We start from the raw sequence: 19,342 nt of genomic DNA on the forward strand, positions 1-19,342 counted from the left end.
AGACTTACTAGGCAGGAATAGAGTTTAAAAAATCAATTTCCTCTTATAAACAGCTCAAGTGTAAATGCTTTCTCTGTTATAGTCTTCTGGTCCTTGTAAACCCACAGAAACAGAAGGGTCTGTGGTCATTGGACTGCAGCCAGAGAAATTCATTTTGTGTTTGGATGTGAGTCTAAAGAGAGGGACAGATTTCCAGCTTCTGAGGAACCACATAGAGGTTTTGCTTTTAACTGAAGGCTCAAAACCTGACAGAGTTATGTTGAAATGGATTTGGTTTCTCATCCGCAAATTAAGGAGTAGATGACAAAAAGACACTGCCTTCTACATTTTAAAGTCACCGCTGATGGAATTGACAGGGAAACTGTGTGTTGGAACAACTACGGGAGGTGGTATGCTCTTCCGAGTGTCTACACAACCAGCCAGGGAATGCACAAGGTGTTACGTGCTGGGCTTGGAACTGGCTGATGATGTTACCAAACTGAAATAGCTCATCTGAAACTTTCTCTGGGATGAATTGAGAAGGCAGGGCAAGTGTTTTGGCTCCTGAGCAGAAGCCACGTAATTCCTTAGAAAGATCATGATTATGTCCTTAAGCAAAGCTCGCACACATTAACACTAGCCCTAGTTTTGCCTGCTGGTGGCAAGAGTCAGTAACAGTCAGTAGCACGGATTCCTTCTAAGAAATTTGGGTGATTTGTTTACATACTTACTGCAGTATGTTTTTTCCAGGAGTGGTTACAAGATGAAAAAGTATTGGAGGAAGCAACCCAAAAAGTGGCCTTACTGCATCAGAAATACAGGTAACGCTGAGAAGTGGAAATAGTTTAGAACTAATACCTGTTTGAATTTGAACCATGCATTGACACCATTAAATTTGGAACTTTACTACTGCTGGCTGCTACTACTGCTAGTTACCAGGAGCCAACCTCTGCAGAGCTCTCACCGCGTACCAAGTGCTCTTATGAGCACTTACCCGTATTAACTCATGTATTATTCATTTTTTATCGTTGATGAAACTGAGAAGGTTGAAAGCTGCAGTCACTGAAGGATGACAGTTCTTCATCCCATGTCTTAAAGGTTTTGGTGGTGACTCGGTCCTGTGTAGGTTAATGCAAGATTAGGGAGACATGTTTTCTTTTGTGATGTGGCAGATGTGATGTTTTCTTTTGTGTCCGCCCCCCTAGTCCCCCCCTTACACCTTTGGAAGCTGTGTCTCTGTCCTCTGGGGGAGCTGTGCTGAGAGCTGTGGTGCTTATTGCCCTGACCCCTGCTTCTGGGCAGAGAGTGACTTTCTTTGAGAGTGAATCTGTATGTGTTGTCCAAAAACCCTGTCCTAGAGAATGCTAGCTTTTATTCTAAACCAAATACCACACAGTTCCAAGTACTTTATATATCATTAAATTCTTACAACCATTCTTTAAGGTAAATCTTACTATCTCCTTACAGATTGGGAAAATCAACCTCACAAAGACTAAATAACTTGCCCAAAGTTACATGTGGTAGAGGTGGGATTTGAACCCAGGTCTGTCTAATTATAACCTATTATTCACCCCCTCCCATTAAAAATAACCTTTTGCCTTTAATCTGTCCCCACTCAAATCCATACAGTCACTCACAAAAGATTAATCTTCCTAAAATATCACTTTGGACTTGTCTCCCCTCTTCTCCTCAAATGTTCATGAATCTCTTCTTGCTTTCCACCAGCCTAAGTTCATTACCCCTGGGATTAAAGGCTTCCCACAAGTTGGTTAAATCCTGCCATTCCAGCTTTACCTTCTGCTGTCCAAATGAACCTTTTTTTTTTTCAGCATAATTAATCCCTCAGGCACACATCACTCTATCTTTTGTTAGGTTTTGTGCACCTCCTTAAAAGAGAGTTTAGTGCTGTTATTCTGTATGAGGCAGAGTGCTCAATGCTGTGGCACAAAGATAAATAGAACAATGATCTGCCATCAAAGGATGTACTCCCTGCTTTGGCATCTTAAGGGATAGGCAGGACAGCCCATTGTAATAGTAATAGTAATACTGATAATGGGTACGGGGGAGAGGTGTGCACAGAATGTGGTGGTTCTACACACAGCAAGGGCATCTGACTTAGACTCAGGGCAGTCACAGAAGGTGACAAAGAAGGAGTGACATGTAGGCTGAGTCTTGAAGGGTATTAGGGATTGACCAGGTACGCAAGTGGGTGATAGGTATACCAGGAAGCGGAATTAGCATGTACAAAGGCCCGGAGGCACGAGGGAATGTGGTATATTCAAAGAAATGCTGCGTTTGGGATGGTCGCAGTGTGGGGTGCCTTGTGGGTGTGGGAGAGCAGCAGAAGATGAGGCTGGAGAGGCACGTGTCCGTGCAGTTGAGTGCCTTCCTACCTGCACACCCATTCTTGTAATTCTGTCACCTGAGCTAAAAAGGATTTCCATCTTCTAACCCTTACCTGCAGCACTTACCGTTTGCAATTTAGCACACAGTGCTTAGTATTGCCTGATACTTTGGTGGTTTAGAAAGAATTCTAGCTTTCACTGAAATTTTTTTAGGGGGTGGTTTTATTTCCTGCCTTTCCCCTTACCTGCCTAAAGTACAAGGGGTAGGATCTTACATAACTAACCCTCAGCGTTCAGCACAGTGCTTTTGCATGCAGTTGGTTTTCAGTAAATACTGATGATGCATTGATATAACTAATCACAGATGGTTAGAAACTTGAAATGTTTCTAATGTTTTATGACAAATTGATATGTAGTTTTTTTAGAAAAGCTTTTCGTAAGAAATTTTTTTAGTTTTGTGAACAATCTGACTTCTTTTGGGTTGCAGAGGGCTGACAGCTCCTGATGCTGAAATGCTGTACATGCAGGAGATAGAGAGAATGGACGGCTATGGAGAAGAGAGCTACCTTGCCAAGGTAAGCGTGGCACGAAGACTGGGCTCGCCAAAGGCATCTTAGTAATTCCGCCAGAAGAGCGGGGAAGCCCAGGGATGCCCTGCTGTGCAAAGGCCAAAGAAACGTAAAAGCTGAGGTCCTTGTGACCAAAATTTTGTAGTAAAACACATTCCTGTTTTGTGCTTTGTTCTTGGAAGTGCTCTTGAAATAGAGTTCCTTAAGGAGCCCAACTCTGTTTTCATATGTATTTACAAGATGAAACATTTATATCTTGCAGACTTTTTGCCTTCAGCATGGGTCTTCTGAACATTTCCTATCTGGGACACAAGAGTAGGGAAGTAGGTGTGGTCATTGTGGTTCTTATGCATCTGCTGCCCGAGTGTTTCCTTTTTCGCTTTCTCCTCTTAGGATAGTCAAGGCAGCGACATATCCATCGGAGCGTGTCTCGAAGGTATCTTTGTGAAACATAAGAATGGAAGGCCTCCTGTGATATTTAGGTATTTTTCTTACATCTTTCTGTGCACTTTCTGTGGCTCCTGTTGGTGATATTTTTTAGTACCTGTGCTAGTTATATCGCTCACAAGTAAATCTCTCCCAAGGCCTCACTAGAAAATGGCAATATGCCCTTCCTAGAATAAAATACCACCTGACTGCAATGGTTCTTTTTATAAGATACTTTCTTCAAACCAAATTGTAGAAAATAGTGCTTGTAACGATGGCCTGCTTATGAAATGCTTAAAAATGTGTGACCCTTTTCTTACCATATGAAGGTCATTCTTTGTCTTGGTGTGAATTTTTCATTTGAGCTCTGGTTTCCAGGGCTATTTCTTGTGGAAACTCTAGGCCTTTCTCTGATTCTAGTTTGTACCAAAATTCCTAAAATACCAACATCTAAAAAAATTTCAATTACTTCTTATAATGTTGATTTTTCTTTTCTTGATTATAAAAAAGTGATACTATCCATTTGTGGAAATCTTGGAATGTATCTAGTAAGAAGGACAGAAAGGATATATAGCAATGTGCTAACAGTGGCTGGCTCTGAACAATGAGATTTCAGGTGATTTAAATTTCCTTTTCAGTATTCTTTGTCCCTTCATTTCCTTTGCTTTACTATCTTTTGGGCCCTGAATTCTCCGTGGTGATTAGGACCACAGAGCGTGTACCCGGCTTGGGGAGTAGATCCCCACTCCTAGGCTGTACTGCACTGGGTCAGGTGGCTCCCATTTGGCAATTGCTCTCATGTCCCCAGGCTGCTCATTGTCCTCCGGACATGCTGAGCTGCTGGGTAGGGGGTGGAAATGGATCTGGCCTGCACCGGAACGGCAGGACCCTGACATTGGGAGACATCCCACTGGCTTCCTTTATCTCACTGGATAGGAGAGTCTAAAATTGCCTTCTTTAATATGATGCTAATAATCTTTAGGTTTAACAATTAAGCACCAAATTACTACAAATGAATTTTATTTAATTAAATAAATTTAAATAAATCTAATATAATGGAGAAGGATAAAGAGGGATAGATTTTGTTTTTCCAGACCTATTTTTCCCTTTTATAAAATTATACAGTTACGTAATAAAATAAAATATTAATATATAAAATCTGAACGTGGTAAAATAGAGTTAGAAAGTTCCAAATCGGAGTTTGAATCCTGATGAACACACCCAGAATAGTTCACTCTTTGGATTGGAACTTTATCTTCACCCTGCTCCACCAGCTTTTCAGAGCAGCTCTCCTCTAGTTTTGTGCCTTATTTTGCCCTGTATACCTGCAGAACTTAACAGTATTTGTCTGCTTCTGTGTTCTCTATCAGCCCCACCCTCCATCTGTGCCCCTTTGAGGGAAGCACTGTCCTTTACTGATCTTAGTATCCTAGGACCTAACACAATTTCTGGTATTATCATAGTGGGTATCCTTTAAAATGTTTGTTGAATGAATGAAGGAGGCATTGACAACCAGCTGAGAGTGGGATATTTGATCAAACTAGTGCAGCAAATGAGGATAGATTTTACATTTTTAAATACTCTGCCTTCATTTTAGTATACATGCTTTTACTTCTTGCCACTAGCTGTTGTCACTTCAATTAGAAAATGCACGCGAGCTGATTCAAACCACTGTTTTCTTTCTAAAATGATAAACAAATAGTAGCTTATATATTAAGCTCAAAAAGGAAAAACTCATATATTCTATCTCTTAGTAAAAAACCTGAGCACTCACATTGCCGTTTGCTGTTTGTTGTTCTTTAGGTGGCATGATATTGCTAACATGTCCCACAATAAGTCCTTTTTTGCATTAGAGCTGTCAAATAAAGAGGAGACCATCCAGTTTCAGACTGTGAGTAAACATTAGGAATCTGTATGTAATGTTTTTCCTGAAAATTAACACTTCCGTGTGTATGTGTGTTTGGGGAGGGGGGTAGCATTAAAATTATAGTATTTCATAGTTTTATAAAACATAAAATTTTATAATACTTAATAACGTTTTGTATAGTAGTACTTAGCAAAAATTAGTTGCTCAGTAAATACTGTTGAATGAATGAATGAGTCTTTGGATAAATACTATCTGATTATGATCTCTAAATTAAATTTTTTTTTTTTTTTTATAAATTTATTTATTTATTTTATTTTTTGGCTGCATTGGGTCTTCGTTGCTGTGCGCGGGCTTTCTCTAGTTGCAGTGAGCGGGGGCTACTCTTTGTTGCGGTGCGCTGGCTTCTCATTGCGGTGGCTTCTCTTGTTGGGGAGCACAGGCTCTAGGCGCGCGGGCTCAGTGGTTGTGGCTTGCAGGCTCTAGAGCACAGGCTCAGTAGTTGTGGCGCACGGGCCCAGCTGCTACGCGGCATGTGGGATCCTCCCGGACCAGGGCTCGAACCCGTGTCCCCTGCATTGGCAGGCGGACTCCTAACCACTGCGCCACCGGGGAAGTCCCTCTAAATTAAATTTAAGGGACTATTAAGTATGGGAGAGGGTAAACACTGGTATCTTAACTTCCGCTGATAAGTGAACAGCTCTTTAGAAGTGCCATTTCCCAGTTACTTTTATTCTCTTGACAAAAGCAATGAGTCACTGAGTCATTTTGTTTAAAAATGTCTTTAAGTATCTAGTCGTCAGTAATAAAAACGTTTTATTTAAAAATGTCTGAGTATCTAGCTGTCAGTAGTAAAAGTGGACATTTTCATAATTTTAGAATTTCTAAGTCATTTTGAAACTGTTTAATATAAGAATGGCACTGTGTAGCAGCTTTTTGTTTGTCTTCATAATCTGAGTCCTAATTACAACATTCATAGGAGGGGTGCAATTTTAGAAAATGAGAGAATCCCAATGTGTGGAAAGTGACTTTGAAATAATATGTCACGCAATTCTGTCTTGTTCTCAGGTAAGCTCTGTATCAAGTTGTAGATGTGCTTTTGTTTACTTTGTGCATATTTTGTTTGCTAGGAAGACATGGAAACAGCAAAATACGTGTGGAGACTCTGTGTTGCGCGACACAAGTTTTACAGACTGAATCAGTGCAGCCTGTAAGTATACCCTGCTCACAGAAACTGTGGGAGGTGATGAGCATAGAAGTTTTCATCTCGAACTATAGTATTCATCTAGAAAGGCAAATTAAAAAAAAAAAAAAAGATAACATTTTTATAATAATCTCTTTACTTTTGGATGTCAAAATTTTATTTCTCAGTTTTAGCTTTGGACCAACCTCTAATAACTACAGATATGCCTCTAAGACTTCTTTCAGCTAGTAACTAGAATTATTCTAATTCACAAAAGCTAAAATGGAATTTTTTTTTTTTTAATCAACATTTTGAGTAAAAAAAGGTTATTCAGCTTTTCAAGCCTTTTGAAGAATTTATACTGCTTCTTCCTAAATGTACGTTTTCCTCAGCCCACGTGGGTCTCCCCCTTTCTGCTGGATCATTCCCATCAGGTTACAAACATGCTGTAATATTTTACCTCTTAAAACTTTTCCTTCGTTCCACATGCCCTCTAGCCACGGTGCCGTATCTCTCTTCTCTTTTACAGCTGATTTCTTCAAAAGAGTTGTATAATCTTGCTCTCTCGCCTTCCTTCCACCCCGTTTCCCCTAAGCTGCCACGCCACTGATGCTGCTTGTCAGAGCGACAGTGACCTTCACCCAGTGGTCATTTCAGGAGTTCTTGCACTTGACTCCCGGGCAGCACTGCACCTCTGCTCATCCCTTCCCCCCTGCACCCTGCTCTTCCTTGGCTGCCAGGACCCCACCCTCTCCTGCTTCTTCTCTTTCTAAGCCTATTTCTTCTCAGTCGGCTTTGCTGATATAATCCTCGGACCTCTTCTCATCTACACTCATTCTCTAGGGGATTTGGCTTGACCCCAGGCTTCAAAGCAGCATCTATATACTAAAGTGCACCTGACTTCATTTCTAGTCCTGTCTTCCCCCTGAGCACTTGACTTGCACACCCTACTGACATCTCTCCTTGGGTGCCTAACAGGCTTCTCAAATTTGATACGCCTAAAACCAAACGCTCGATTTGCTCCTCTTCCTGCCCCAGAGTCTGCTTCTTCCTACTGTCCCCCATTTCGACAGGTGGCGGCACACCATAGTCACTCAGGCCCCAAACCTAGAAGTCCTACTTAATTCCTGTTTTCTCTTTCATCCCACATCCAATTTGTCAGTACGCTCTGCAAATTCTGCCTTCAAAACATATCTAAATCTGACCATTTATACAAGTCTTTCAGCTGATGACTTAGTGCTGGCTGCTATAGTTTTCATCTGGAATACTGCTGAAGCCGCCTTTTTTTTTTTTCTTTTTTTTGGCTGCGTTGGGTCTTCGTTGCTGCGCACGGACTTTCTCTAATTGCGGAGAGCAGGGGCTACTCTTTGTTGCGGTGCGTGGCTTTTTATTGTGGTGGCTTCTCTTGTTGCAGAGCACGGGCTCTAGGCACGCGGGCTTCAGTAGTTATGGCACGCGGGCTCAGTAGTTGTGGCACACGAGCTTAGTTGCTCCGTGGCATGTGGGATCTTCCCGGACCAGGGCTTGAACCCATGTCCCCTGCATTGGCAGGCGGATTCTTAACCACTGCACTACCAGGGAAGTCCAATAACTTTAAATTTTATGGTCATTTCTTTTAAGGCTCTCAATCCAGACTGTGCTTAGTCACATTTAAAGTGATAATGATTCTGAAGTATTGATAGACTCGTTCTCATGGTCCAGATGGGCATTTAATGAAACCGCAGCAGGCCTGGAACTGGGCATTGAATTCTGGACATCAGGTTCAGGCTGGAGTGACCAGTGGCTCAGGAGATGGACTCTGCTTGCGTAGAAAGGAGGACTTTGCTCCTGAGTGTCCCCTTCCCCGCTCCTCAGTCCTGATACATTGTCTAATGGTGCTTGGGATGGCCTTATGTGAGTCCTCTAACCTTGACCTAGGTGACTCTATTTTAGAATTTATAGAATGGCGTGATCCATCTTCAGTCTTGCTCTCTCCACTTTCAAAGTACTTTAGGTAACAGAATCACCTTTTTTATGTCACCCAAGCCTTAAAAATGCTAGATAACAACAATCTCTTTGCTTTTTAATTTATAAAATGGGGAAAACGGGGCTTTTACTTAACATTTCTTTAGGGTTGGAATAGGAATTAAATTAGGTAATGTCAATCTCTTAGGTGAAATGACTTCTCTCCCCCTCTTCCCCACCCCAAGCCCCAGAACTGGACCTCCTGAATTTATATGAGAAGAGCCTGGAAGGGAAAAGGACTCTTGAGAGGGGTCTTAGTATGGGAGGCTTTTCTCTCTCCTCTCTGGGGGGAACGGGGGAAGAGGAGGTTGGTATCCCGCAACCTGCAAAGCCAAGTGGTAGAAGTTTCCACAGACTTTCTCTAGACGGGGGAGTTGGATTTCTGTCACCAGTGGGCTGCTTGCTGAGCCTTGTCAGAGGGTTGGTCTGTGTTCCCTGCAGTTTAGGTGTAAACTAAATATGAGTGAATACAGCAGCTGGTCTCTGTCCTGGAGACTTTTGTGATCCGGAGATTGACTGGAAGGGGATGGGGTTGCCCCACTTCTTCGAGGCCTACTGCAGGGTTTGAAGAGACTGCGAGAGGCTTGGCAGAAGAGAGTAACCCCTATCCCATTAAAGAAGAGTCATTGAGATCAACATTTTCTAGGTATTTCCACCATCCAACATATTTTTTGTTCATCCAAAGCTCACTCCTCTAGCACTAGCTAGAAATGTATAAGAAAGGAAGCTCACAAAGCGAAAGTCGGACGACTCTTAGCAATTCACAGCCTATACAGCTCAACTGTAAATGCTTAGCCATGAACATCAACTTCAGTCCTCACTCACTATTTCATTCATTTATTCAACAAACATTTGGCACCTTCCTTGTGTGCCAGGCACCAGTGGTACCATGGTGTGTCGTTTGCCTCCAAGGAGCCTACGAATCTGTTGAGGTTGGGAGCGGGTGAGACAGATAGTCAGCTGTTAGGGGCATGTGCTCAGGAGTCTGGCAGACCTGCCTCGTTCAAGTGCCAGTTCTGCTTATTTGCCATAAGGCCAGGAGCAATTTACTTAATCTCAGGATCAGTTTCCGCATCTGTACAATCAGGATAATAACTGGCCTCGTTTATGGGGTTGGTGTTAGTATCCCATGAGGTAATCAGATATAGCCTTTAGCACTGTTTTCAGTAAGTAATATCATTTGTTTTACTTGGGCTAGCAGCCTTTTCTTATTTTGTCATCTCCAGTACACGCATTCCAGTGGTTTTCTTTTTTTTTTTCCCTAAGTTCTTCAGCTGCCTCATCTTTAGCAGCACCCATCAGCATCGTAACTGCCCCAAAACACAACCAGCAGTTACACCATTTTCTCTCGTGTACTAAGTTTAGGATAGCTGATCTCAGAGCAAACTGCCTTTATAAGAATACTGGCAGGAAGAAAGAGGAGGTTAGAATATTAGAACTGATGGCGCGGCTGCCTGCGTCAAACAGTTTGGCAGGCGGAACACGTACTAGTTTGTGTTCAGCAGAAGTGGCCTCTCCAGGGGGCAGTGTCGCCTCCATCCTGGGTGCCGCCAGCAAGGTGCCCAAATAGATCCCGAGTGTGGGAGTTGCCGCCTGTGCTGCTAAGCTCTGCACCCTTGGATTTTGGGTTTAACACGCTTAAGTTTATTCTTGTTCCCGCTGGGCTATCCTGGACATGGTGTTGGAGGTTTCTATCAGCAACCTTTCTCCCCATCTCTGAATTTTGAATTTATAGTACTTTAAAAGTTTGGTCAGTTTACTGAGTCTCTGGACTAAATATAAACTTCAAAGGACCCAGCTGGCCTAAACCTAGTCCTAACAATGGAGAATAAAGGGAAAGAAAATTTCAAGGCTACAAAATGCAGTGTCTTCAAATTCTGGACACGAATTTTAAGAATATATTAATGTGCAGTTAAGGAGTGCTTAAAAAAAAAAAAAAGGCCCAGACACACCCTCCTGACTTGTTCCACTAATGAGGCCTCCTCCTCTACTAATATATAATGCTTTACCAATTGATGCAGGTATTTTTGCAGTCTAATGGAATTAACATCCAGTTTATTATTGTTAAGTAATAATTACTGGCAGAATGGGCAACATCCTTTGGGAAAGAGACATCTATTCTTTTTTTTTTTTCCTGAGACATCTATTCTTCATCAACAATCTTAATACTTTCCAGCGATAATAGAAGGATATTATTAAAGAAAGCATTTAATCAAAAAAAGTCAACTCTTAAAAGCAACTGTAGCTACTTGATAAGCTCCTAATAATCAGTAACTTTTTTTAAATCTCAAAAATCTTGTAAAAGTTAGCTAATATTTAGGGTTTGAATATAGGAAATTAGTTGTTAGAGTGCTAAGAATAATGTTAATTTATGAGACATGAGGCTTGATATTATGGTAAATTTACTGATTAAATGGAGCTAGTGTTTACTTTGTGGATTTTCTAGTAATTAGTCCTTAGAACACTATAACCAAGGGTCACAAAATATATATATTTTTAAAATCTGTTATATTTTCAATTTTTAAACTGACAGGTAATTTAATTTAATTTAATTTATTTTTTTAATTTTTATTTATTTATTTATTTATTTTTGGCTGTGTTGGGTCTTCGTTTCTGTGCGAGGGCTTTCTCTAGCTGCGGCAAGCGGGGGCCACTCTTCATCGCGGTGCGTGGGCCTTTCACTGTCGCAGCCTCTCTTGTTGCGGGGCACAGGCTCCAGACGCACAGGCTCAGTAATTGTGGCTCACGGGCCCAGTTGCTCCGCGGCATGTGGGATCTTCCCAGACCAGGGCCCGAACCCATGTCCGCTGCATTGGCAGGCAGATTCTCAACCACTGCGCCACCAGGGAAGCCCCACAAAATATTTTTGTAATCAGTAATTATGTGTCACATAAGCTCATGAGCTAGGAACAAATGGTCAAAGGTTTTTCAAAAAGTGCTTTGACAAAATTACATCATCAACAAAGCCAAGAATCCTATGTGTTTAGGTTCCTAGATCTTATTTGCAATGTAACTGACCACACATAAGAACAAAACAATGTCTACCTCTGTTTTAAAAAGATTGAATTACCAAAGGACTTTTCTGTCTCTTGTTTGTGAGCTACGTTTATTCAAAGATGGAGCTTACTGTGAATATCTTAAAATCTCAGATTATCTGATAAATATTAGTTGGCACTCCTGAATATTCTCATTCCTTTTTAAAAAGTACACTTAAAACCGGAGAGAAGTTTCTTGCTAAGAAAGGTGAATGGATTTATCACAGGCCCACCAAACCAATTTTCCTACTGTTTTGCTTTCCCTATCCTTAGTTCCTTAGAGGAAATATAGATTCTTAAGTTTCCAAAGTTATAACCTTACCTCTTCATGGAGGTGGTCAGTGCTGAGCCAGGCCTACAGGAGAGATGCATTTGCACTGAATCTTGCTTCCCTAGGGATGAGTTTGCGGCCCTCTGGCGTGGCCTGTTTACCCCTCTGCTTCTGATCACTCCAGAGGTTCCACCCAAATGGACCAGGGAAAGTTAATCCTGTCCATCCCTCTGGTAGTCCAGGTGACTGACGCCCCATGAGGCTCAAACCCTGGAGTGTGGTCAGAGGGATCTGGGCATCAGGAGCGGGCCGAGGCCCCAGGTAAGGATAGAAAATCTCCTTTCTTTTCTCTAATTTATGATTGGATTAGTTTGTCTTTTGCTTTAGAAGAGTTATCGTTTTACCTTTTTATTAACTTATTTTGGTAGAATTAGGAAGGTTATGTGTATATGAGTGTATATATATATATATATATATATATATATATATATATATATATATGCTCTTCTCAAAGACATGTCTTATTTTACAGGCAAACTCAGACCGTCATAGTGAACCCAATTAGGAGGAGGTCTTCTTCGAGGATGTCTCTGGTAAGAAAGAAGGACAAATACAATTGCTCTTTTTCTTTTAGTGATGTCATCTTCCTTAATAAAATATGCTTTTAGCAGTGTTAATTTTTAGTTTGAACCACAAAAGTATGCTGATATTTGACCAAAGAAATGGTGATTTTCCATAGCTTAAGCCTAATATTTATATAATATATATAATATTTATTATATTATACATATTTAAATATTAGGTCCAACCTCATATTAAAAATTTTGACTATTAGCCAAGAGTAATCAGATATTTAAAATACTAGATGATTTTGCCTAATAAGATTAAATATACGACATATAAGCTTCTTATGTTCAATTGTTTATATAAGAATTCAGGAAATTCTTGTCTATTCCCTCTTGCTCTTAACTTTTTGGATACAGCTTGTTTTCTTGTGCTGTCTGATGTCTGATATCAGCGCATAGGGCTTAGCATTGCCGTTCTGGCACTGAAAATGAAACACTGAAATGATACACTGAAAATGAAACACTGAAAATGATAGATATGGTAAGATCTATAGGGTCTTCATATTTATTTTTCATATATAATATGTTTGGCTGCTTTAGAAGTTTTTAATGGAGAGAAAGAAGCCAGCAGAAAATTACTTTACACATATTACATAGGCAATGTGTTTTAATGCTGTTTCCAATTTTCCATTTCTTAGCCTAAACCCCAGCCCTATGTGATGCCTCCCCCACCCCAGCTGCACTATAATGGACATTATGCAGAACCATACACTTCTTCCCAAGGTAAAGTACACTATTTCTGAAATGCCTTACAAAATTATTATGAATAAATTAATGAGGGCTTGGAGATCTTGAAGCCAAGATAGTTTTTGGCTGAAGTTACATCCAGAATTGTTGTCATGATTATAGCCAACCTGGATTCATAGAAGAAGCTGCCATTATAGTCAGTTTTTTGGAAATGGGTGGAAAATATTCAATATCAAATTTTGATGCTCTGATTTGGTCCCAAATTTGGCCCATGGGCACTCCTTCGAGGTGGCTCCCATGTCCTGTTAACACACCCCCAGTAGCCTTTGAGTGCTTCCTTGCTTTCCAGCCTGGGATGTCCCAAGCTCATTTTGTTTTTTTCCTGCCTGAGACCTTCCCATTGTAAAGTATTAAACATTTTATTTTTATCTGTTTATGTTTATCTTTCACATGATGAGTATAGGGAGCTGTATTTAAACAGCACCTCCGAAGCTAAATCTCCAGCATTCATTTTACAGACTCTGTCTACAGGGCTCTACTATAAAGGCCAAGGAGATTTATGCAGAGAAGTAATTCCATATCTTAAGAAGCTTGGCATCTAATAGTGGAGGATAAGACAAGTACACAAATAACTTAAATACAAAGAGAATATGATTGTTGTGATGAGAGAGAGCGAGCAATTGCTCATCATGTTGGAGAGACTGAGAAAGGCTCTTTGGACCTCGAAAGATGGGTAGATTTCCACATGTAGAGAGAGGCGGGTTCCTGGTTGGGATTGCTGCTCCTGGCTTTGTGAGGAGGTGGGGGTGGATAGTGAATGCATTGGCACAAACAAGGAAGAGGGTGTCTGGACTCAGTCCCACAGGGAACTGGTAGAACATGGTGTGTGAAGGGACCAGAAGGCGGGTGGTGACGCATTGTTGGTGTCGGGCCTTGTGTGTAAGATGAGACTTTCTGTGCAGTGCGACGGGTGGGTGGCAGGGGATGGATTGGGCTCTGGGTTCCCAGGGTGTCCCCCTCAGGATGTTTTCACCTTCTTCACGGTCTTCTCCTCCTTGCACGCTGCCCTCCTTTGGTTTTGTGACCCCAGCTCCCACCCACTTCCGGGAAAAGGCTCTTCTCTCTGCACTGTTAGTGTTTCCTTGCTGTTCATCCCTTTTCCTCCATCTGCAAGCATCCTACTATTTTTCCTCTCTTCTCTCTCCAAACTGCAGTTTGAATTATTTTTTTCTTTCATTTTTCACCCCACTTCTGAGAGTAACACCTGTGTGCTCTTTCTGCCTACTGGTCACCCCTTTACTCCTCCTACCTTTGCTACTCTGTTCAAGCTGCCCTCTCACAGGTCCCCAGAGCCCCGCACCTTCTCCTTCCCATCCGATTCCAGCAGTCTAGCCTCTTGACAAACCTCTCTTCCCTGCGCTGGGTCCTCTCTCCTCCTGTACCATCGGCGTTCACTGCTCCGAAAGTCTGCCCAGGGCCTCCTCTCCCTCCGCAGGCTTCCGCAGCGCCCTCGTTTCATCCATGGTTCGGGTTTCGGCGAGGATGACTATCTGTGCTTCCCACCCCGTCATCACTGCTGTGCTCCAGCCCCACATTTCATCTGTCTGACAGCTGCTGGGGCAGTGAAGGGAGCTACTGCATGTGAGCCCTCAGCGGGCTACCCGGCTGAGTGGGAAGCACTCGGTGAATATTATCCACCATTACAGCTTGCTGAAGACTGACATCCTGCATTTGAGCCCATCACTCTACTCCACAGGTCCCTTTGCCCAAGTTCCTTGCTTCTTTACGACGAAGTCACCCTCCTGGTTACTTGGATTCCAAACTGCATGTAATTTTTCTTTTCTCTTTTTGCCTTCAATACCCAGACAGTTGCAGATCCTGTTGCCTCTGATTAACTTCACGTAACATCTCTTCGTATCCCCTTCACCCCCTTCGCCCTGTCCCTCTGCTCCTGCCAATCCAGTTCTTTTTTTCAAACGTCTCATTAGTTATTGCATCATAGGAGCTGATATCTTCAGTCTTCAATCCCCACCCTCCCTGGTTCATCTGACACTCAGCAGCCAGGCTCATCTTATCCCATCTCCCTGACGATCATTCCTTTATCTAGTGTTCAACGTTCTCTGTGATGTTTCTTCATGCTGCGCTTGCAGTCTTATTCCCCACTGTTCTGTACCCTCTCCGGCTACCTGGTACTCCAGCCAGCCCGAGCACGCCCTCCATGCCTCGTCTCCCGGCTTTGCCCGCACCGCTCTGTCACCCGCAAGGGTCCATATCCCACGCACCCTCCTGCCCACGTGCCCCCGCCCAGTCAGGACGGGCTAGGCTGCGGTGTGGGAACGAATTCTAAGCTCTTAATGGCTTACACGGGAAAGCTTACTTCTTTCTCAGGTGAGCCGTCCATCGTGCCCTGGCAGGCGGGCTCTGCTCCACGTCAGCCTGCCCCAGGGACTCGGGCCGGGGTCCCTTTCCATCTGCAATGTTGGGCACGGTGGCAAGGAGGGGGGAGCGTGGAGATTGCTTCTGTAGCCTCTGCTCACTTTCCCTTGACTGTCACTCGTCACGTGGCTGTGCCTGCCCTCCAGAGGTGAGGAGGAGGGATCCGAGCGATACGCGTGCACTCAGAGGTAGAGAGCCCGGCTACTGATGAAACCCCACCCCCATACCCCAAGGCCCCTTGAGGGCTGTATCCCCTGGGAGGTTGTTCTTGGTCTTCTCCTCCCTGTCCCATCAGCCTGGCCCAAGCTGGAAGCGATCCTTCCCTCCTCCGGACTCCTGTAACGCTTGTCTCCTTTACCTGTCACGCTTCTTCCTTGGATTCTGGTGATTTTTGTACACACGTTTCCCTTTATATTTATCTGGATTCCAGTCATTTTCCCCCCGTTAGTTCCTAGCATAGTCTTTTACACATACAGACCCATAAATGAATGGTTCGTGGGGTACCCAGAGGAGCCTGGAGATGGGGAGGCCGGGTCGGTGGGTATTGTGCTAGTCTAGACGGGCTTGAATGAGGCTGAGCTGTGACAGCAGTGAGTAGAGGGGACTCCATAGATGCAGATTGCAGAGTGTTCCAGATACGGGAAGTGGACAGGAACAAGGAAGCATTGTGTGTCCACAGGAAGAAACGGGTGCGTTTGAGGCCCATTCCTTTGTGGCTGTATGTGCCACACACGAGACTGTGGCATGTTCACTTTGATAATCATTTGGCACTTAAACTGCCAAGAGGCATTTGAATCGAAAAAAGAATGCTTTTCGATGGCGACTGTTCTCTGACGGTCTTTCTGTTGAAGGGTTAGAAATCACCCTCATTAGTTTTTCAGGTGAACTACAGATTGGACTGAAGAAACATGCCTCCTACCAGCCCCGAACAGGTGCACACACAGCCTTTGTGGATTAGATGAGGCTCCTGATTCTGCTAGCTTGGACCCCAGTCTTACTGAAGCATGGGGGCTGGAGCAGGGGGCAGCTGTGGCTGTCTTAGCAAGGGTCTTCTTGGCTTCTGGCCCCTAGTGAGATATATAGCTACTGGTGACACTGTTGGACCTGCAGAGGCTCAGATCCTGCTGAACTATTGCCCTTTTGTCTTCACTGTGGAAGAATCTATACAGCCCACCTAGAGTTTCATTTAAGGAACTGTTTACGGACACCTGGTGCTTGAACTAGCTCAGCATCATCAAGGCCACATCTCCAGTGAGGGGAGAAAGCAGAGTCAGAGACCCAAAGCCCTGAACAGTATCTCTGCCTGCAGTTCCCCAGAGTTCCAGAAAGTCTGCTTTGTGTCTCCAGTAAAACACATTTTTGACTTTCAGAGAAAGACAGTGTTTTGTGGCACAGCTGTACTCTTAATATTGGACTTGGATTTGGCTGCTCCTTATTGGGTGTCAAATCCTGAGTACCACCCTCAGAGTAGGCAGGGCCATCCCCCTTCTCTAGGTGAGGAGGCGAGGCTCCCAGAAACCCCCTGTCCAGGGCCACTCAGACTTGTGGCTAGAGCCAGGTCACTTCAGGGTGGAGTTTCATAAGGTACACTGAGAATGTCCTCGGCGTTCGGGGCCTGTCTCAGTATTTGTCTAGAGTCGTTGATCTACTTTTGTACATTTAGAAAATCTCATTTTAAAACACACATCTTAAATGTTTTGTTTTTCCCCCCAGATAACCTGTTTGTGACCAACCAGAACGGATACTACTGTCACTCTCAGACAAGTTTGGATCGAGCCCAGACTGACCTGAGTGGTCGCCTCCGCAACGGCAGTGTCTACAGTGCACACAGCACCAGCTCCTTAAATAACCCCCAGCCCTACTTGCAGCCCTCACCCATGTCCTCGAACCCCAGCATCACCGGGAGTGACATCATGAGGCCTGACTACGTCCCGTCGCACCGGCACAGCGCCCTGATCCCCCCGTCCTACCGCCCGACCCCCGACTATGAGACGGTGATGAAGGAGCTCCACAGAGGCCTGGCACCCGCCGAGAGGCAGAGCCGCTCGCTGAGAAACCTCAACATCGGCAGCTCGTACGCGTACAGCAGGCCCGATGCGCTGGTCTACAGCCAGCCCGAGATCCGGGAGCACGCGCACTTCAGCTCCCCCCCGTCGGCCCACTACCCGTTCAACCTGAATTACAGCTTCCACAGCCAGGCCCCTTACCCGTACCCCGCAGAGAGGCGGCCGGTGGTGGGTGCCGTCAGCGTGCCCGAGCTGACCGACGTGCAGCTCCAGGCCCGGGACTACCCAGCCCCCAACATCATGAGGACGCAGGTGTACCGCCCGCCGCCCCCCTACCCGTACCCCAGGCCCGCCAACAGCACCCCTGACCTGTCCCGCCACCTCTACATCAGCAGCAGCAACCCCGATCTCATCACCCGGCGGGTCCATCACTCGGTCCAGACGTTCCAGGAGGACAGCTTGCCGGTGGCGCATTCCCTGCAGGAGGTCAGCGAGCCCCTGACCTCGGCCCGGCACGCCCAGCTCCAGAAGAGGAACAGCATTGAGATCGCCGGGCTGACCCACGGCTTCGAGGGCCTGCGGCTCAAGGAGAGGACCATGTCGGCGTCGGCGGCGGACGTGGCTCCGCGGGCCGTCTCCGCGGGCTCCCAGCCAAACGTCGTCACGGAAAGGACAAAGCGAGAAGAGGAGGACGAGCACGAGAGCCTGAGATACGGTCACAGAAAGTCTCTTTCAGACGCCACCATGCTGATACACAGCAGCGAGGAGGAGGAGGAGGACTTGGAGGAGGAGCGCGGGGCGCGGGCGCAGCCCTCTCCCCGGGCGCCGGAGCCCCGGGGCAGCTACTCCCAGGAAGCCCCGCTGAGCGGCCCCCACACGCCCGGCCCCCCGGCCGCCGGCCCCTTGCACATCCTTGAGCCCAAGGTCCACGTCACTGAGGCCGAGAGGAAGGGGAGGGACGGCAGCCCCGTGCCCACGCCCGGGGAGGGCCCGCGGCCCAGGAGGGACGGGCTGCTGACGCCCTCCATGTCCGAGTCCGACCTCACCACGTCGGGGAGGTACCGCGCCAGGAGGGACTCTCTGAAGAAGAGGCCGGTGTCAGATCTCCTCTCCGGAAAGAAGAACGTCGTGGAAGGGCTTCCGCCGTTAGGGGTGAGCCGTTCAGTGTGCACGGGGTGGGAGGGCCTCACCCAACCCAGCACGGTGCCCTGTACACCTGACTTTTCTCAACACCTTCTGCCCTCTATCCATCTTTTCTTTCACTCATTACTTCTGATGTTTTTCAGCTTTTTTCTTTTTAAGTTGTTTCAAACCACCCCACCCCCCCCACCCCCCCAGCCAACACATATTTTACCCAGTTTTTGTCTTATTTTGTAATACTTTGAGTTTGATTATCTATGGAAATAATGGGGAGGGATTGGAATTTTCGTGGTTTTGCTGGAGATAATAGGTGGAGGGAAAGGTAAATGTAGGAGACTCTGTGGAATGGAAGAGAAAGAATGAATGGGAAGTTTTAGTAATGCAGTGTGACGGAAAAGGAAGTAAAGGTTTCATGACTTTAGCCAAGATTGCTTTGTTAGCCACCCGTAAAAATACCCCGCTGTGATGCAGGGTCCAGGGCTGCTCTTGTTCAGTTTGCTTGTTTGGGGTCTGAGGGAAGCGTCCCCCGAAGTGTCCCTAATGTATTCCTTATGTCGCAGTCCGTGTGGGTACAGCTTGAACTGCTGGGCTGTGATCTCTGAGGGCTGGAGGGTGATTCTGGAGCTGGGAAGGTGGCACTTTGTCAAGACAAAAAAACCCAAGAGCTCCAGGTCTCTTTATTTATTCTTCATATCTTTATTGGAGTATAATTGCTTAACAATGTTGTGCTAGTTTCTGTTGTACAACAAAGTGAATCAGCTGTAAGTATAC

The 19,342-nt window shown here is 45.0% G+C and overlaps 1 protein-coding gene across 5 annotated transcripts in view; it reads left to right on the forward strand.

Annotated features, from left to right (window-relative positions):
- The window catches only part of PTPN21 (protein tyrosine phosphatase non-receptor type 21), a 67,473-nt gene that overhangs the window by 31,934 nt on the left and 16,197 nt on the right, over positions 1–19,342 (forward strand). For all 5 annotated transcript variants that reach the window (XR_011073691.1, XR_011073703.1, XR_011073697.1 and 2 more), the window contains exons 6-13: positions 730–800; positions 2,812–2,899; positions 3,287–3,375; positions 5,123–5,210; positions 6,314–6,393; positions 12,209–12,269; positions 12,941–13,025; positions 17,139–18,583. Coding sequence is in view for 1 of the 5 variants with exons in the window: in XM_068541932.1 (XP_068398033.1) it covers positions 730–800; positions 2,812–2,899; positions 3,287–3,375; positions 5,123–5,210; positions 6,314–6,393; positions 12,209–12,269; positions 12,941–13,025; positions 17,139–18,583 (2,007 nt within the window). In the remaining 4 variants the exon portion in view is untranslated. The remainder of the gene's footprint in view (positions 1–729; positions 801–2,811; positions 2,900–3,286; positions 3,376–5,122; positions 5,211–6,313; positions 6,394–12,208; positions 12,270–12,940; positions 13,026–17,138; positions 18,584–19,342) is intronic.

This window comes from Eschrichtius robustus, chromosome 1, assembly GCF_028021215.1.
Source record: "Eschrichtius robustus isolate mEscRob2 chromosome 1, mEscRob2.pri, whole genome shotgun sequence".
Classification (NCBI taxonomy): domain Eukaryota; kingdom Metazoa; phylum Chordata; class Mammalia; order Artiodactyla; family Eschrichtiidae; genus Eschrichtius; species Eschrichtius robustus.